Below are 19,741 nucleotides of genomic sequence, written 5' to 3'. Positions count from 1 at the left end.
TGAGCAGATGCTGCACAACACGGAGCCACCCTGTGGTAGAAGCCCTGTTGATGGAGAGGAGAAGTGAGAACCAAGCTGTCAACAACCCGGTTCCTGCCAAACCTCATTTGTCTGCCTGCCAGCCAGGATTCTGAAAATGCACTTGGGAATTTTGACTTTTGGGTTTTACTGAACATGAAATTCTACTGTGTATATATATACATAGCCTTGATAAGCTGACCCAGCTTAGGAATAGCGATGACATATTTTGTCTTACACGATTCAGAATCCATTTCTAGAAGCAGTGATAATGAGGCCATTGAAAGAACTGAAAGGGACCGCCTCTCTTCCCTGCACAGCCGTGTAGGTCCCCATTCTTAAATTCCATTCAGGTAGTCCCAATACTGCAAACTGTTACAGGAAAGGAGTGGGAACACTTGCTCTGGGGTTGGGGGGCGGGGAGGGCCTTGGAGGACCACTGTGCTTTGCCAACAGGCTGCAGAGCCAGCTGGACTTTCGGCTAGCATCACTTTCTGGTCCTTAATAGGGGCAACATCAAAATATGATTCAGGAAAATGTAGGATCACTAAATGCTGCCTGCAACTTCTGCGTAAATTTTTTTTTTAGTTTGGAGCTAGTGTTTCCAAAGTTAAATTATTCAAGGTGAGTCTCAGTTTCAGCAGAATGGCATTAAATTGCACCATCCTTAGCAATTTAATTGCTGTCTGTTCCCCAGAAGACAGATCTCAGTTGGAATCCTGGTGTGTTGGTGTGTCAGCCCTAAGATTACTCAAAAGCTTTTTTTTTTTAAATTTCAGGTTTCATATTTTTAATGCTCACGTTTGTCAGTTAGAGCCTATATATCATGTGCAGTTTAAGGAGTACCTGCATGCGCACCTAACCGACACGGGGCTGTGTTCTTGGCGGGGTGGTGGTGGTGGTGGTGGTTGGGGGAGATGGGTGGGGAGGTGGGGGGGTGCGGAGCTACCACTACCCCACTCTGGTGGGCGTGTGAAGCCAGGGCCGGCTGTGACAGGGACACCAGGGGCAAGATGCTTCCTTCAAACTGAAATGTGCCTTTTCTTTCGAGTCGCGGTTTTCTGCTGGCCTTACTAGCTTCAGAGTGGCGAGTGGCTAATGTATTTACTATCATGGCCCAATAGACTTTGGAAATAAACTTTTTTTTTTTTTTTTTTTAGCTTAATGCCTTTGTTTCTGCACCTCTGTGAATCCTTTTATTTTAGTGTTTAATATTCACAGATGTACACATCTGTGAACCCATCACCCCATTAAAATAGTAAATGTATGCATCTACTTTCCTTGTGCCTTTTTCTGATCCTTCCACTCTGAAGCCATCAATCTACTTTCTGTCACTATGGATTACTTTGCATTTTTCTTTCATTTTCTTAAAGGCAGCTGAGCAGAGAGCACAAGCCCATTTTTCTACCTAGAACCATGGGCATGCCTAATTTGTAATGAGTTTGCTTCACCTTCCCATGACCTCTCTGGAGCCAGAGTAACAAAAACTTAATCCTCATGAGGCTGCTGGGGAGCTCAGGGAACAGGAGTTATTTCTTACCTAAGGCAAACCCCACTGGCAGCTCAGTCATACGTTCCTTTCCTGACTGTCAAAAATTTCAGAACATTCACAGTTAAAAATATTTTATTTCAGTTTATACAAAATACAGTCATGTACAAAAATGTACACAACATTTTTTCATTCAGTTTACATTTTAAAAAAGGACAGCTGTAATTTCAAATACTTTCTGCTTACATGTCATGTAAACATTGTTCTGGGCCCATATTATTAACTAAAATTGTATCTACTTTTGGAGATTTTCAGGACAGTATGGATAGATGCTTTCAGATTGAGAATCAGATCTGCCCAACCTATTTCTCAAGCCACGCACATGACCACAAGAGCAGGGCGGGTTCCAGGCAGAAGGAGTCTCTAGAGACAGAACTGCAATTTCACAGCCATATGAACTTGTGGATGTACATATTTCATTTTATATACACATTTGTGTAAATCTGTAACTAATCTCACCCTGTGTATGTACTTCTATTATGATCATAGAAGAGTGCAAATGCCCACAGGGGCACAATCGCTACTCTGCCATTGACAAGCGCCACCATGCAGTGCGTGCCTTACAGATCACCCTTGTGTGGAGCAGGCCGTGTTGACCATGTAGAGTGTTAGCATGCAGAATTTGAATAAACATGTGGAAATAGATTTAGCTAGTCTTATGACAAAATGCACTCTGTAGTACATTTTGAGGGTACCAAAGAGTACGTTTTGTGGGTCAAATGGAGAAAAAATAAAAGTGAGTAATAAAAGGAAAGGACATTGTGATGTCTGCCACACATTCGTACTTCAGAAGAGACACTGCTTCATACTTCCAGACGGCTTTGTCCCTCCCTATTGATGCAACCGAGTGGATACTGAAAAAGAACATAAAGGAGGTGTTGGTCTTGCCACCTCTCCCCATCTAGGGGTGAAAAAATCCTCTAGGACGCAGTGTGTCAGGGAGATCCTTCTTGAATGCAAAATAGAATTTTAGACTACAGCCAACATTTCATAAGGCAGATGATGGTTTATGACATTCAACTATAAATAGACCATCAAAAGTTTCTTAACACTTACTGTTAAGAAAAGTGACATCTCCATTATCAGATTAAGAGTCTCTTTTAAAAGGTTAATCAACAAACTGAAATCTGATTTTCCTTGTAAATATGATCAGTTCTGTATATTGGGCCCATCTGTTTGCTGAGAAGTAGGAAGTTCTATTAAGAACCAGCATAATCGGTTACCACGGCAGCCCCTTTTATAAACCTAAATATTGACCTTATTAGGAATTCCAAGCTCAACCACATTCACAAATGCTCAGCCTCAGGGGCTCTAGGACTGCAGGCCTCAGGACATCTCCGTGCAATATTCATGATATAAGCACAGCCTTGCGACATTGGTCCCAGGCTAGAAACGCCACACCTGGGAGCAGGGACACTCTGCAACAGCCTCCTCCGCCACCACGCAAGCATTGCATCAGAATGAGACAAAGCCAAAATTACACCGATGTTACAAATAGAGATGTGGCTGATCCCTGCCTAGGCAATAAAGAATAAGCTTTTGACTTCAAACTGGCAACTAGATGGAAGAAATCTAATTTTTAGCTCTCAATGCATTATAGCTAGCATTAAAAAAAAAAAAATCATTTCTCCAGTTTGAAATTTGGTTTGGTCTTCCATGGAAATTTCCCCTGAATTCAGGCAGATACATCACTGAGGTTGTGTGAGCTTTCTTCTAACAGTAAAAGATAAGCCAGCCATCTGAAAGTAAGCAGGCCCTTCTCCTAAACCTTGCACATACATGTCTGAAAAGTGAAATTCAAACTAAATGATTCAGAGACGAAACGCAGTAATGATACCATACCGACCCAACATAAACATCTATTTCAATGTTTACTCCAGACTGAACACAAAAAAGCAAATGCTTGTGAAAATTGCAGGCCTCTGCCATTTCTAATTCTTACAATCATACAATCAAGTTTATTCATGCTTCACCTTTACTTATCATTGTTATTAAATAACCCCTGACATTTATTTTGTTGGCATGTGCCAATAAACACACATTCCCAAGAGAGCAGAGGAAAAACCCCAGTCCCGAGTATTCTGTGTGAAGCCAATTAAGACACTGCCTCTAGGGCCTTGAGACCCTGGGCTGCAGAAATGGTTGCTGTGGAAACAAATTTGCCTCAGCATTTCTGGCAGAGCCAGAACCTACTGCCATGTCTTCAAACAGGATCTGGTGTAAACAGAGTTTTTCCGCCCTTAATCTGGGCGCCATTCTATAAAGTTAATATCGATTAGAAATTACAAAGGAGAACACGACATTCCATACACAATTTATTTGACTGTAACTTGGTGTTTTCGTTTATTCAATCATACAAATTTGAATGGGGAGTCCTGGATAAATCTTTTCCTTAATTTACCTTTGGCAGAAACTACAGATTTCAAACATTTAGTAACTCCTCATTTATATAGCATGTTTCTTTTAAAATTCTGTAGCATATTAGTATTTTCAAAACAATACTCTTAAACAGATGTGCTTTAAAGGTTAACTGGTAATGGTTTGATTTATATTATAGCTTATTTACGAGAATAATTACTCAAAAAGGACAGACTAGACATGTATTTCTTTTAAAAAATACAATTTTTGGTCATGTGAATGATTCATGTTTAGATTTCAAAAATAGAAAATGTCCTAAAGTGCTTAATTTTATTTATAATATAACTCCTTGAAATTATAGTGATCTGCAATGTAAACAGTAGAGCAAAGAATACCAAACTACATATTCATGTACAGTTAAATTTGTAGGGTTATGTACCGTCTTTCAATGTGTGGATTAACACAGGGCACTTCCAACACACAGCTCATGCTTCTATAGGATTATTTTTAAGAGCAAACTTAAAGGTATTCTTTTCCCCTTCCTCCCGACTTAGAACAGTTTTCCACTGTTTCCAGTGGAAAAGTGGACAGCTTCCACCTCACTTCAGCAATGGAAAACACCTCCATAAGTCAGTCTCATCCGACCAGTTTCTCAAGAACTCATTTTGAAGCTGACAACTGGTCAGTAGAGTTTTATGTTCTCTTTATTTTTTTCTTCTTAACAAACAAACCAAAACGGTATCCTTTAAGATGGCAACTCTCAAAACCTACAGGAGGGCAGCCTGACTTCCAGTTCATCCTGCGGCGTTATCTTCAAAACTGCTGAGGCTGCTCAGATGCCTCCTCCTGGCAGCCAGCAGCTGGTGTGCACACACCGGAGCCCACCTCGCTGAGCGCAAACCCGGGCCTTGGACGGAAGGCAGAAGCAGAATTCACTTTCCTCCGTGCAGACACAGAAGGTTCAAAAGTAACAACAAATCACAAGGCGACATCAGCACAGTGAAGAGATGAAATGATCTGGTGTTTTAAATTCCCTGGTCTTCCCAAAATGTCTGATATAGACAGCTTTTGTGACATAGTCTTTGAAAAAATTATAATCATTAAGTGACCACACACCATTATTTTTCTCCTTATACATGATCTTGAAAATAGTGTGATTTAGATTCTGCCTTGGGCTGAGTTCTCAGGGCTACATGTTACCCCTCAGTGAGGGGATTTTAGTGCAGGTTTACTTTAGAAAAAACCTTTAAACTCTGGTAAATACTCGGAAGGCTTAGAACACAGGCGCTTTCTTTCTCTCTCTCATGATCCTCAACACTTAAGCTAAGAATTAAGCAAGATCCTTTAATGCGTGGCTAGAGCCAAAATGAAATCAAGCCCCAAACAGGATGCCATAGCATGCTGGCTTTGCTTAGTGTTCGATGTGAAAATCTGAGACCAAATAAGTGCAATCCACGTTCGGGAAAGAATCTTCCAGGCTCTTCACCCTGTTGCCTGATTTCAAAATCAGCAATAACCTAGCTATATTCCCTCTGTCCTCCGCAGATGATCCAGTCCTAGTCCAGAATCAAAATTCTGCATCAGCTGAGGGTGTGTTAAAGAAACACACCAGCAAACAGATGACTGTGCCACTGAGTGGGGCGGACGCGGCTCCCGTCTACCTGAGAACCAAGGGGAGGGGGGTCCATTCACGTGACAGGGGAGGGACAGCTCTATGGAGAGGTCATGGGAATGGCCCCGTGGCAGCAAATAGGGCTCCAACACACGTTCCTGCTTTCCTGGGTGCGAAGAGAACATGGACCTGCATAGCAAGCTCGCTGTCCAGAGTGAAGTCCTGAGCTGGTTGGTTGGTTGGTTTTTACATCGCAGTTAGACATGTTTCTCAGTTCCCCAGGGAAGAACAGTGTGTATTCTCTGCAGATGAGCGGGTGTCCATGTAGTGATCCACCACCACTAGCGCTAGGAAGGCTTCCCTGGTGGGGCCACGTGCGCCTGCAGGGTCTTGTATTTTCCTCACCAAATTCTTAAATGGAGGCAAGTTGTCCTCTTCCATCTAGGCAGTTTCTGCGGCAGGCAATGGAAACCGGAGCTGACCCCCGAAGGCCCGGAGGCGGACGGGCCACATGCTTTGCAGGTCCAGTACCAGTGCTGCCTTCCAGTTTTTGCAGAGCCGCTATTAACTAGGGGAAGTGGGTGACAAGCTCGGCCCGCACCTTCAGCCCCCTTTGCTCGGGCTGGGGCTGGCCTCCTCACATGGACTTGGAATCAGTATCTCTCTTGCTGATGAGCACCTCCAAGAGCCTTAGTTTCGCCTTTATGTGCTTATATTCATTGTATTCTTCAGCCATGGGAGCCCGGTCTTCCTTCTGGATATTTCTAATGGAAACAAAGGGAAGGAGGGGTGAGGGTCATCTAGGGGATACTGCTCATCAGGTGTATTATCATGGTGTAGAAACTTTGCAGTTTATCAACCTGTAGAATCAGTGTTCCCAAGTGTCGCTTGGTATCAAGACTGGAGCTGGGTTTGGACAAACAGAGAAAGATAGCTTCCCCCAGAAGGTACCATGCAATTGAATTTTTAGAGTTAATCTGGCATCCTGTAGAATGGTACGAAGGACTACAAAATGCAGAGATTTTCTCTCTCTGCTACTGGTATGTATGAATGCATATTAAGAGCCTCCATAGACTGAACTCCTTTATGTATACTTCCTTTTCACTTGTATCTATTTCATCTAATGAACCATTAAGTTTCTAATTAGCAACTGGCATACCCATAATTTACAGGTTGGAGAAAACAGATAGTTAATATCCTAATTATAAATTTAGCCTTGGAATTCAGTGATTGGATCACATAATACTAATAAGCCTTTACAGTTTACTAACTAATTTTATATGCATTCTTTTTATATGTGCAAGTATTCATTGAGAGCTTATTACAGATCAAGCAGTGTGCTAAGTACTCCGTCTCCATGGTCTAATACGACCCTCACGAGAATGTGATGAAATGGTGCTACTGCCTACATTCTCAACCAGTGTGAGGTACAGTCCTGCTTCTCATTTCACTTTGAAATGCACATGTCAAATTCAAAAACAGGCTCCTTTTCTTCTTACTAAAGAGAAAATATAGGAAAGGGAATAGCATGGGGCTTATTTAATTTTGTTCAATGAACTAAAAAATAAACTGATTTTATTCATGCCCTGAGCCTTGTTCAAGTAAAGGGCTCTACCTGGCTTCTCAGCAGAGGGCAGTAAAAGGAACAGCAATCTAATAGTTGCCTTCACCTTGCTCTTTGAGGAACTTTGCTCTCCTCAGATATGAAATAATGGAACCAGATTTAATGATGTCTGAAGTCAGAGATAGATTTATTTACTTATGATTTATTTATTAATGAGAGACACAAACTGAGAGAGAGAGAGGCAGAGACACAGGCAGAGGGAGGAGCAGGCTCCCTGCAGGGAGCCCGATGTGAGACTTGATCCCAGATCCCAGGATCACAACCTGAGCCGAAGCCAGGGACCAACTGCTGAGCCACCCAGGAGTCTCTGAAGTCGGAGTTTTAAACTTGTATGATGGGGCACCTGGCTGGCTTAGTTGGAAGAACATGTGACTCTTGATCTCAAGATTGTGAGTTTGAGCCCCATGTTTGGTGCAGAGATTACTTAAATAGATAAAAACTTAAAAAAAAAAAAACTCGTATGATGATTATAAATTTCCATCAGCTATACTTTCTTAAAACTTGTGAAGTTTATATCATTTTATATATTTCCTCATGTACAGGATATCTGTGCACAAAGTGACTATAATTATATGGAAAAAAGATAAACAGACAAACCAAAAATATGTTTAGAAGAATAATGGAACAAACATCAATCCTGGTTTGTCTTTGGTTATTATTATTTTGCATATTATTCCTTTTGTCTGCCTATCGGTATTTTCTAAATAGCCTACAATGTATGGAGAAAGAAAAGCAAATATGTAGGTATAAAAATTCATAAATCTTTTTTTTAAAAGATTTTATTTATTTGTTTATTTATTTATTTATTTATAAATATTTATTTATTTATGATAGACACAGAGAGAGAGAGAGGCAGAGACACAGAAGGAGGAAGAAGCAGGCCTATGCCGGGAGCCCAACGTGGGACTCGATTCCGGGACTCCAGGATGGCGCCCTGGGCCAAAGGCAGATGCTAAACCGCTGAGCCACCCAGGGATCCCCTAAAGATTTTATTTATTTATTCATAGAGATGCAGAGAGAGAGAGAGGCAGAGACACAGGCAGAGGGAGAAGCAGGCTCCATGCAGAGAGCCTGACGTGGGACCTGATCCAGGGTCTCCAGGATCACGCCCTGGGCTGCAGGCGGTGCTAAACTGCTGCGCCACGGGGGCTGCCCCAAATTCATAAATCTTAAGAAAGTCACCATAAGACAGATCCAAATCAGGGATGCTAAAAAATAAATTTATATAAAAATAAAACTGGAATACAACACATTTTAAATGCCAGTTTAATATTTATGGCACTTTTATTTCCCAATACTTTTGAGAAGTAAGAAAGAGGACCTTTTAAAGAGAAACTATATTTATACTGCTAAATAATTTGGATTAAATAAAATCATTTTAAAGTGTTAAAACTTAACTCTATGTAAAAGATGCAAATCTCTTCCCTGTCCTGCCTTGGTCTTGCACTGCGACCTGGTAAGAGCTGTGTGCAGTCACCTGCAAACAGGGGATGCTCTTCCTTAGCATGATGTTCTACAAAGTTGATTAAGACAGGTCTTGAAACTCACTTGAGAAAGGCACCGTCAATCTCATGGACTTACTGCTTCTTGTGTATTTTTCATTCAAACTGGCAAACGATCATTTCTGCTTTTAAAGTATGCTGAAAATACCAAGATTTAAAGTTTCTGTTTCCTGGGCAGCTCAGCGGTTTAGTGCTACCTTTCCCAGGGCATGAACCTGGAGACCCGGGATCGAGTCCCACGTCAGGCTCCCGGCATGGAGCCTGCTTCTCCCTCTGCCTGTGTCGATGCCGCTCTCTCTCTCTCTCTCTCAATCTCTGTCTCTCATTAATAAATAAATAAATACATCTTTAAAAAAAATAGTTTCCCTTTCCTTATTTCTCCTTCTAGTCTATTAAGACCAAAAAAAAAAAAAAACAAAACAAAAAAAACAAAACAACCAAGACCCAAACCAAAAAACAGTGCTGTCAACTGGAAATTTAGCTTCAAGCTGCTCATTTTAATTAGAATTTGATGGGACAGGTTGTTTTATAACCTTTTAGCTGAATTCACATCAATCTTCGAGACTATCCCAGGAGCATTTCTTGTTGAAGGACTACACAAACTTCCCCACCTCACAGTGAACCTCCCGGGGACTGGGTTACAGGGAGGATGCAGAGGGCTTCCCACGTTGGCTGCACTGCACAGATCTGACAGGAAGAAAGGGGGTGTGTGTGTGTGGAGGAGGGGTCGGGGGAAAGAAGACATGCGCTACCTTCCATTTTGTCTGAAAAAATTGTCTTCAAAATCACGAAGTTTCTTTCGAATCCTTTTCTTTTCTTCTCTCATTTCCTGAAGGTGTTCCAAGAGTTCTGGTCTAAGAAGGGCAGAAAAATTTCAAGAAAATTGGGTTAAATCTGAATGGTTATAAATACAATGAATGTGCAACTTGACAGGGGCTGTGGAGACAGGAAGGAGCATGGACATGCAGGAACCGTTGAGGGAGCCCAGAGCCAGCAGAAATGGATGTTTTCCATTCTCTGAATGCCAAAGGTGCTGATGACAGGCACAGCTCCAGGGGTTCCCGCAAACTCCTGTTACTCAGGAGTCCTTAGGGCTTGTGGACTCCCGGGGCACTTTATCATATTTGCCTCGAAGGAAAGACGACATCTGGTACATGTTAAATGAACTGCAGAGTGCACAACCACACAGCAGTGCCACTGCAGGGATCTGACTTCAGGCAGATCTCACAGGTTCCCTCCAATAACATGGACTGGAGAACACCAAGCACTGAGGCAGGAGTTAAAAATAATTCACTGTTCTATCTACATAGAGGTCCCTCAGGTAAGTCACTTGTGTTCTGTCAGACAACTTATTTAAACACAAAGGCTAAAATATTTAAGAACAGCATTTTCACCAAAACATTTCAGCCCCACCGCTGAAGAGACATACATTGAAGCAGCATGGAGATTCGAAAGCCCGGTGTCCTGGCTGCATTTTGACGGTATTTTATCGTCCATCGGGGAAATAAATCCATCAGCATCATCTTCAAATTGGTCCAGGAAGCACCGTGCACTGAAATCAGTCTTCAGAGTGACCATGAAGTCTGGCTTTGTGTTGCTATCATCTTCCGAACCCTCGTCTTCTTCCTGGACACGCACAGCAACCCCGATAAAAACCCGGTTACTTTTCCTGGCCCTCTTGCATCATAGGTATCACATAATGGTCACTTAATTGTCCAGACACCATATGGCTTCTACTGTATCTACATTTAGCAACACATATGTACATTATCCATATATAGCTGAATATCAACAGGAACACACTAAACACAGGCACTCAGTAGGGGAAAAAACTATAAAAAAATTAGTGTACAACACAATTAACAGTTGTCAAGGCTGAGGGTATGAAGGAGCCACCATTATAATTCATACCTTAAATCAACTGAAACAAAAGAATAAAACATTTGCCAGCTCTGTGATAATACACCACAAAATCCACCACCAGCCATCAGTGCCTTAGGGATTTCATTAGTTATATACCTTGGAAAGCATTTTTTATTAAGCTTTTAACACCTTCAGAAATTGAACAATACAGCCTTTTATTTAAGAGTTGAGATTATATTGGGATCCCTGGGTGGCACAGCGGTTTAGAGCCTGCCTTTGGCCCAGGGCGCAATCCTGGAAACCCGGGATCGAATCCCACGTCGGGCTCCCGGTGCATGGAGTCTGCTTCTCCCTCTGCCTGTGTCTCTGCCTCTCTCTCTCTGTGTGTGTGACTATCTTGAATAAATAAAAAATTAAAAAAAAAAGAAAAAAAAGAGTTGAGATTATAAAATATTTTGTGGTTGCTTGATACACAGAATTTTAAGAAAGTTTTGAGAAGATCAAGACGTTTACATTCCCATGATTGGAAATGTAACTAAGTTTTTTTTTCAAGGAACTTCCAAGGGCCACTGCTGTATTTTTTAGCCTCCAAGATTCTAAGAAGAGTCTGATATTCTCTGTCTTGGCAATGCAATTAGAAAAACAATGAAATCAGATTAGAGTTTCTTAGTGCTAATGTAAGTCTAAGGATGAAATGGTATCAGTCTGAATGGAAGATTTTAAAAGAAGTAATGTACTGCCAAAATGTATAGTCAGACTGGATGAGAATATCCTAATATCTGAAAAATTTATTTATTTTTATTTATTTTTAATTTTTATTTATTTATGATAGTCACAGAGAGAGAGAGAGAGAGAGAGAGAGAGAGAGAGAGAGAGAGAGGCAGAGACACAGGCAGAGGGAGAAGCAGGCTCCATGCACCGGGAGCCCGATGTGGGACTCGATCCCGGGTCTCCGGGATTGCGCCCTGGGCCAAAGGCAGGCGCCAAACCGCTGTGCCACCCAGGGATCCCTCTGAAAAATTTAAAATGTGGTTAGGAACACAGCTACAAAAACAACAGCAAGTAGAATGTCCACTGTTCCTGTTAAACCAAGTGGCTCCACTGCCAATGCAGCAAATTAATCTCAGGAGGCAGGACTAGTTACCCCTGCTGGTCAAAGTACAGGTATGCAAACCGCCTGTAGTGGATTTTCTTACCAGGAAGTTTGGTATGTTTATAATGGTGCCTCTGAGGAGAAATAATGTGAATTAACAAATGAACAAGCAAGAAAAACAAAACAAAAAAAGGACTATTTCAAAACTATGATGAAAGCATTGCTCTGAAGGCACCAAGAGAAAATTGGTAAAAACTGGGTGGCTTTTTCAGATTGTCTCTGCTGTGACTTCAGAACTTCCATCTCTTTGCTTAGAGTAAATGCCTCATTATTCATTTTTAAAAACTGAAATTTTTAAAGACAATTTTAAATTTAGAAAGTGAAAGTGACTTTTAAATTAGTAATTTAAAAGTTTCTCTTTTGGGCACCTGGGTGGCTTAGCAGTTGAGCATCTGCCTTTGGCTCAGGGAATGATCCTGGAGCCTTGGGATGGAGTCTCACATTGGGCTCCCCGCAGGGAGCCTGCTTCTCCCTGCCTATGTCTCTTCCTCTCTTTCTGTGTCTCTCATGAATAAATAAGTAAAATCTTAAAAAAAAAAAGTTTCTTTTTTTTATACAAGTAACAATTCCCACTTATGTAGTTTTTAGAAGGATTATTTGAGATAAGGTATGTAACTGACAAGGTACACCTGCCACAGAGGCAGTACAGATGAACCTTCTACACGCCCCCCCAATTACCAACCCCCCCACTGAAGACCAGGTGGAACCACTTGATCGTAAACTCCATGGAGGCAGGGATTTGGGCCTGTCTGTTCACTGCTGTTCCTAGAGCTTAGCCAATGCCTGCACATAGTAGGTGCTTAATTAATGTCTGTCAAACAATCTAGTGGTCCAGTTTTAAAAGAAAAATACAAATTACTAGAAGAGTAATAAAGTCAGGTGTCTAGGCCTAATCAATTATATCCCAAGGTCTTAAGAGAACTTAAAAATGGGGGGATGTGTCTTCCCCACAGTGAGAACTCAATGTATTTAAAGATGAAGCTAAACAAAACTATTCTTAGTAAGCTTAAAAATCATAGGAAAAAATGACAAATTATATCTTTAAATTTAAGACCATCAAGTTGTTGTGGATATTGGGTAGATTCTAGAAGGAATGAATACATAGATAATATGAACAACTGAAAAAGAGTCCATGATCTACAGTGACTAGCAATGTCTCCCTTAAAACAAATTATGAAAACCAACCATTTTTCCTTTTTTGATAGGATTGGCAATAATATTTGGATTTCAATAATGAATGAAGTGAACTGATCTATGAAAGGAAAGCTGATGGGGTGCCTGGTGGCTTAGTCGGTGGAGCATGTGACTCTTGGCCTCTGAGCTGTGAGTTTAAGCCCCACATTTGGTAGTAGAGATTACTTAAAAATAATTTTTTTTTCTTTTAAAGAAAGCTGATCGTGAAAATTTGTTCAGAGTGATGATGAAATGTTGATGTGAATCTGGAGGGAAGTCTATAGCAGGTCTTTACCTGACCCAGCCTTACTCAATACTTATCTAATTACTTGAATAAAGACACAAAAGGCATATTCACAAAATGCATAGATAATGCAAAGTAGGTAGGGCTATTTGGTATGCTGGAATACAAAATCTAGATTTAATCAATCTCATAAGGCTGGAAAAGTAGTGTGACAAGTAACTAATTGGAAAAATTCAAGGTCCTTCAATTTAGGTTAGAAAAAAAAAAGCTGGACATAGATGACAAGCAATTCATGGAAAAGGAAGCTAGGGATTGCATAAATCAGCAGTGAGATGGGGCCATGGGCAGTGTTTTCACCTGGGGGTGACTTTGACTCTGGTGGACCTTTGGTAAGGTCCAGAGACATTTTTGGTTACCACAACTGAGAAGGGGGTGGTTGTAGTGCACTATTGGCATCTTGTGGATGAAGGCCAGCCCCCAACAACAAGCTATACGGCCCAAAATGTCTACAGTGTGGAAGCTGAATGCATGCTGCCCTAGAAAGAGTACAATGAACTCACAATACATAGAGAGTCATGTAGGTATAGACTTGTAGAACAAAGGGCACTGGCCATGCGGTTAAGCTCAGGACTAGTCCTTGGTCCGCCGTCTTGCTGGTTAAATCCTATCTCAAATCATGCTGAGTTCTAGGTATCAGTGTATCAGAGGATATAGAGAAACTAGTGTGTATGGAGCAGAACCACGAGGTTGCTGAAAGGTCTGGGACCCATATCACATGAGGAATAGTAAGAAGAACTTGGGAGAAAAAACTTCCACAGGGCAGGTGACTGTAAAGGTATGAAGGGCTTTCAAAGAAGCAGTTATACAATTATGCTCAATCCATGTTGTTCCAGAAGGTGACACTAAGCCCATTTAGTAGAAAGCAATACATCAATAACTATGAATATTTTAATTTTAAGTTAATTTCATACTTATCAAACTTATATATTCTGAAATTGCATGTTATATAATTATTGTCCTTTAGCATTTTAATAATGATGATAACACTAATAACATAAGTTTTTAGTTACTATTGATGCTTAGCTCATGAGATGAGTGACCTCACTTTTCCATTGCTATAAACTTTTCAAGCTTGAGCACAGAATCACTTCTTTGGGATAGTCTCTCTATTCTGTCAGAGAAGTTTTCAAGGAAACTCTATACTGGATAGAAGAACTGACTAGACTATCTCTAGGATTTGGGGGCTGGAAGATGTAGGGGTTCAGAACCTGAGCTGGCTCTATTTCATATATAGCTAGTTTCCTGCTATAAGCACTTAAAACCAGAGGTGGTTTTTAAGGACACTACTTTGATACAATCTTCTGATCTGCACTGACATCAAATTCTAAATTGTATCAGAATTGCCAAGAATTAGTACAGTCCAAACACATGCCAATAAGCCTGGCCAGTTGGAACAAAATGAACTAAAAGACAACACTATTTACAAAGGCAATGTAAGCATTGCAAAATGTAAGCATTGAAATTCTGACCACTACATGTGCCAGGAGAAGAGCGATGGCCAAAATATACTTGTGAAAAAAATAAACTAAGCCAAATAAGATTTGGAAGAATTTTCTCTTTTAAAATGTCTATCATTAATAGGTCTTCCATTAGTTTAATGAAGCAATTATTTGTTAAGTGTTATATTTTGGATGTGTTAAAGAACACACTTTTATGTAGTAACAGTTCTATTGCATGCTTCTAAGAGAAATGCTAATTTTCAATACACACAATTGCCCAAATTTCTTCAATTATGGTGATTTTATTTTTGCGTGAGATTACCAGCCAGACAAAATTTGTCTTCTTTCATCAACATCAAGTCTTATTGTAAGAAAATAGCTCCAATTTTAAAAATGTAGCATATTTGCCTAAATGTTATGTTTATAGCATTTTCATAAAACAAGTTCTATGTAATGTAATATGAATGGTGAGCATAATCATTGGTGAGCATAAATCATTTTAATACTTTAAAATTAGGTATACGAAATATTTAAGGCCCCTCAGAACTAAGGAAAGGAAAAGAATAACTAAGATAGAAGACTGTGTAGCTTTTGGCACCATACCTCAGTCATAATAGTGAGGACCAGGCAGGACAATGGAGCAGTTCTCAACTGATGTCCTTTGAGGGAAGGAGGCCCTCATATTCTGTGGTACCATTCTTAACTACAGTAAATAAATGACCACCCCAGGCTTAAACCTTTCTCAGAAATATGACAAGTGAAACTCCAATTGCTAAAAAACAATCACTGGTTAAAAAAAAAGTGAATCTGACTTTTCATTTCTAGGGCCCTGTAGAAGGCAGTCCAGCTCATTCAGGTGTCTAGAGACAAGACCATGAAAGAGGCTGATCATGGTCCAGGCCAGGTAGGTCTCGACAGAGACACACAAACCTGAGGGCATGGAGTATACTTCCCATTCTAGGAAAAGTGGCTGCTGAGGACCAGGACTGCCTGTATAAAATCCATAATTACTACTGGGGTAAAAACCAGAGTGTAGATTGCAGTGACTGTGGCGATGGTACTCTCTTCTCAGATCAAGAGCAGATTATTAACTTAGTTCTGAGAACTAAAGATGCCAGGGGAAAGTCAAAAGGAAGGAGGAGTGGGTGAAACTGCACCAGCAAATCTGGCAAAGACAAGGAAGATACCAGTCTACGAAATGATAGCTTTTTGTTGTGTGCTATCTAGACTGCCTTTGTTAATTTTGGGTTTTCTAGAAACTCAGTAAGTAAGATTTTTGTGAAAGTTACCCAAATGAGTTACTGGAAAAAGATTTCTGGAGTACAGAAAATGCATTCCAAACAGAGGAAACTGTAACAAAAATATTGGAAACCCCCTCCCCCCAAATCCCTCAAAGCAAAATGAAAACAAGACAACAACAAGCAACAAAAAGGCAGGAGAATGAGATGGAACTGTGGAGACCAGCTGGATCCTAGGGTCCATAAGAGAGGACTGTTCTCGCCTGGTTAGGTGCAGCGAGTGGTTTTGAGGGCGCAGCACCGGAAGCCACCCCTCTGCATCCACAGGAGGAGGGGAGGCGGGGAGAGAGCCATGCCCGCTCAGCAGAGGTTAGCAGCGGGAGGACTTCACCTTTATCTCCTTGAAGAAGGAAGCAGTTTCTCCCTCGATGATTGGCTGCAGCAAAGGGCTTCTCCGCTTGCTGGAGGGGGATCCCTGTGACAGGACAGGTCGTTGACAAGTAGGTTCCACTGTGAATCCCTCTCCCTTGGCCTCTGGGCCTCTGCCTCCTCCAGGGCACTAGGATTCATCACTGCCTTTGAACTATATACCCTAACCCTTCCCCACCACATGTTCCCAGGAAAACTAGAGATGACCAAAGTTCTTGTCTGAGATGGTGCTTCAGTCCAGAGCCCACACACCCAAACCAAGGAGGCCTCAGGAGAGCAAGAAGAGCACAGGAGCATGTTAACCAAACGCAGAACAAGCCTGAGGACAGACATTGTCCTGTTCCTCCTCTTTCCTCCCTGAGGAGAGCAGATGTGAGAACCCTGGGAAGCATTAGAAGCTTTAAGTAAAACAACATAAGCTCCTCAGGTGATGCAAACGTTGTGCAGCTTCCCTGTTGTACCTTTTCACCTTATCCAGGAACACTCGTTTAGGGGTACTCAGGGCTCCTGACTGGAGAATGAAAGGATTCCTGAGATTGAATCCTTTCTTTGGCTAGTTTACTAAGTTATCCTGTGAAAAATTTCTAGAGAAGTAGCTTTCTTCTAATATACCTGCCAAAATCTGGAACCTGCCTTGTTCTTAGCGACAGATACACTGTTAACAGAAATACAAAGATTATATCTTAGAAATCAACAAGGAGGGGCGCCTGGCTGGCTCAGCTGGTGGAGTATGAGGCTCTTGATCTCAGGGTTGTGAGTTTGAGCCCAACGTTAGGTATAGAGATTGCTTAAATAGAAATAAAGGGGCGCCTGGGCGGCTCAGCGGTTGAGCATCTGCCTTTGGCTTAGGCCGTGATCCCGGGGTCCTGGGATCGAGTTCCACATCAGGCTCCCTGCGGGGATCCTGCTTTTCCCTCTGCCTCTCTGTGTCTCTCATGAATAAATAAAATCTTAAAAAGAAAGAAAGAAAAAGAAAAAGAAAGAAGGAAAGAAAGAGAAAGACAGATTGATTTAAAGCAGGAACCAAACAAAGAACAGCAGCTAAGATGACATGCATTTTAACAACAACATAAAAGCAAGGCTGTGTGTGCTTATTTGAAAGTTGAAAAATCAAGAGAGAAAGCCCCCAGCATTCCCAGAGAGGACAGCCCTGGACCAGAGGTAAAGGATTCCCCAGGAGACAGACAGGGCATTAAGGCTCACTCATAAACTGGGCGGAAAAGTAGGAGACTGGAATACAGGAGATGGGCCAGCTGGCCAGTGCCTGGAGGCAAGCTGAGGGTCCCTACTCTGGACAGAATCAAAATTCAGAGGCCAAAAGCAGTTAGGTGTAAGTCAGAGAGGATGGTGGCCATTGAGGGCGGCCACACAGTTACTAGCCTCCCTCCCTCTTCTTCTCCTTAGGCTTCTCTATAGCTTCCAAAACCAGGCGGCTCTCTGGAGATCCTTAGAGGACTTCTCCCTGGATATGATTCCTAAGGGGTCATCCCTCTTTTGGAGGGAGAGAGAAGACTATTACCAGTGGGCCCTTGGGACCAGAGAGGCCTTTGGACTGGAGGGGCTCTGTCCTGCTGGTGTTCTGAGGAAAGGGTGTCAGCCCAGCACAAGGCAGATGGACATACATGTTAAAGCGTGTTGCTCAATAGAAAACAAAATTCTAGCAGTTTCAGATTTGCTCATTTTAGACAAATGTAGCCTCAGAAGTCTTTGACAAATTCTTCATTCCCCAAGCTTATGAGGCATAAATATTAATGACAGGTTCGACTATTAAAGAGTACTCTCTAATGAGACGGCAGGTTGGGGCCCATTCCACTAGGTACTCAACCACAGAAAGCTGTTGTACTCACAATGATGGGTATGGTGTTGGCTCGGGACAGGATCTGTTTGACGAGCCGGTATCTGTCATATAGCGGTTTCATAACCTGACGTTCATTCTTGGTTACCTGAAAACAAGAGCAACAGAGCTCAAAAGCCTGCCTCTGACAGTTAGGCTATCAGCTGCTCAAGCAACTCCACTCTTGCCATTCTTGCAAAATTTATTTAAACTGATAATAGGGGGATCCCTGGGTGGCTCAGTGGTTTGGTGCCTGCCTTTGGCCTGGGGCGTGATCCTGGAGTCCCAGGATCCAGTCCTGTATCGGGCTCCCTGCAGGGAGTCTGCTTCTCCCTCTGCCCGTGTCTCTGCCTCTCTCTCTCTGTGTTTCTCATGAATAAATAAAATCTTTAAAAAAAAATAAAATAAACTGATAATAGTATTTAGTCAGTGAATTTTTAAAATATCCACTTCAGCAGCAGATCTTTGGAAATCACTCCATCAGCAGTATTGCTTTTCCTGAGTCAAAGCTATGACCATTACTGGTTCGCTGTGTAAAACTACTCAAAGTTCAGAGCTCCCAGGTGATTTACTGTTTTCCAGATCCAGGGAAGAAGAAAGTATGTATTTCTATGGTAATACTTACTGAGCAGCTCTGTGATCTTTTTTTTTTTTTTTTTTTTTTTCACATGTCTCTCTCCCCTGTGAAATTGTTTTGTTTTTTAGGACAAGATTCTGGCAAACTGTAGGTATTCAAGAAACATCTGCTGCTAGACTACATGGATGGACTCATCTCCAGTGCCCTAAAATGTGGCAGAGTGCTCACAGATGTTTAAAGGACTGTCTCGGGATCCCTGGGTGGCTCAGCGGTGTGGCGCCTGCCTTTGGCCCAGGATGCGATCCTGGAGTCCCGGGATCGAGTCCCGCATTGGGCTCCCGGCATGGAGCCTTGTTCTCCTTCTGCCTGTGTCTCTGCCCGCCCCCCCCTCTCTGTGTGTCTATCATGAATAAATAAATAAAATCTTAAAAAAAAATAAATAAAGGACTGTCTCTACAGGCAGTGGGGGAATAATCAGGCCCAACTCTCTGATAATGTTCTAGAAGCCCTTCATCATCTGCTGCTTCTCCTCCTTCCTGTCATATCTCAAGCTCCAGAGATAAACTAAGTTGTGTCATACCTCTTTGCCTAGTTCTGTATGCCCTCAAATGGCCAATGGCCTCCTCTCTTCTCCATGGTTTGGCAGATTCCAGTTCAAGAGCTACCTCCCCTGTGCAGCCTTCTTCCAACATCCCCCATTCTGAGAGACCCGCTCACGCACCTTTACCTACTGCAACCTGTGTATACTTTGTAACTTCACACATGGTTTGCTATTAACTGAATGTGCGTACCTCAAATTTTGAAACCTAATCTCCTGTGTGATGGTATTAGGCAGTCGGGGATTTTGGAGGTGATTATGTCATGAGCCCTGATGAATGGGATTAGGGCCCTCATATAAGAGACCCCAAAGAGCTCTCTGGCCTCTTCCGCCATGTGAGGACAGTAAGAAAATGGCTGTCTGCGAACCAGTAAAGAGCCCTCACCAGACACCAAATCTATCATTGCCTTGATCTTGGACTTCCCAGCCTCCCGAACTAAAATAGAAATAAATTTCTGTTGTTTAGAAGG

At 41.9% G+C, this 19,741-nt stretch overlaps 1 protein-coding gene across 22 annotated transcripts in view; it reads right to left on the bottom strand.

Annotated features, from left to right (window-relative positions):
- Positions 1-1,624: 1,624 nt before the first annotated feature.
- The window catches only part of FAM13A (family with sequence similarity 13 member A), a 346,947-nt gene continuing 328,830 nt past the window's right edge, over positions 1,625-19,741 (bottom strand). For 16 of the 22 annotated variants that reach the window (XM_072755666.1, XM_072755665.1, XM_072755670.1 and 13 more), the window contains 5 exons: positions 18,110-18,205; positions 16,225-16,308; positions 10,093-10,289; positions 9,416-9,517; positions 1,625-6,301 (listed from right to left, as the gene is read on the bottom strand). In XM_072755666.1, the coding sequence (XP_072611767.1) occupies positions 6,175-6,301; positions 9,416-9,517; positions 10,093-10,289; positions 16,225-16,308; positions 18,110-18,205 (606 nt within the window). In that variant the 3' untranslated portion in view covers positions 1,625-6,174. The remainder of the gene's footprint in view (positions 6,302-9,415; positions 9,518-10,092; positions 10,290-16,224; positions 16,309-18,109; positions 18,206-19,741) is intronic. The other 6 variants (XM_072755668.1, XM_072755671.1, XM_025998090.2 and 3 more) reach the window with 1 other exon arrangement.

Source organism: Vulpes vulpes, chromosome 4 (assembly GCF_048418805.1).
Source record: "Vulpes vulpes isolate BD-2025 chromosome 4, VulVul3, whole genome shotgun sequence".
Taxonomy (NCBI): Eukaryota; Metazoa; Chordata; class Mammalia; order Carnivora; family Canidae; genus Vulpes; species Vulpes vulpes.
The sequence above is the reverse complement of the archived record's forward strand: the minus strand, read 5'-3'. Positions and strand labels throughout refer to the sequence as shown.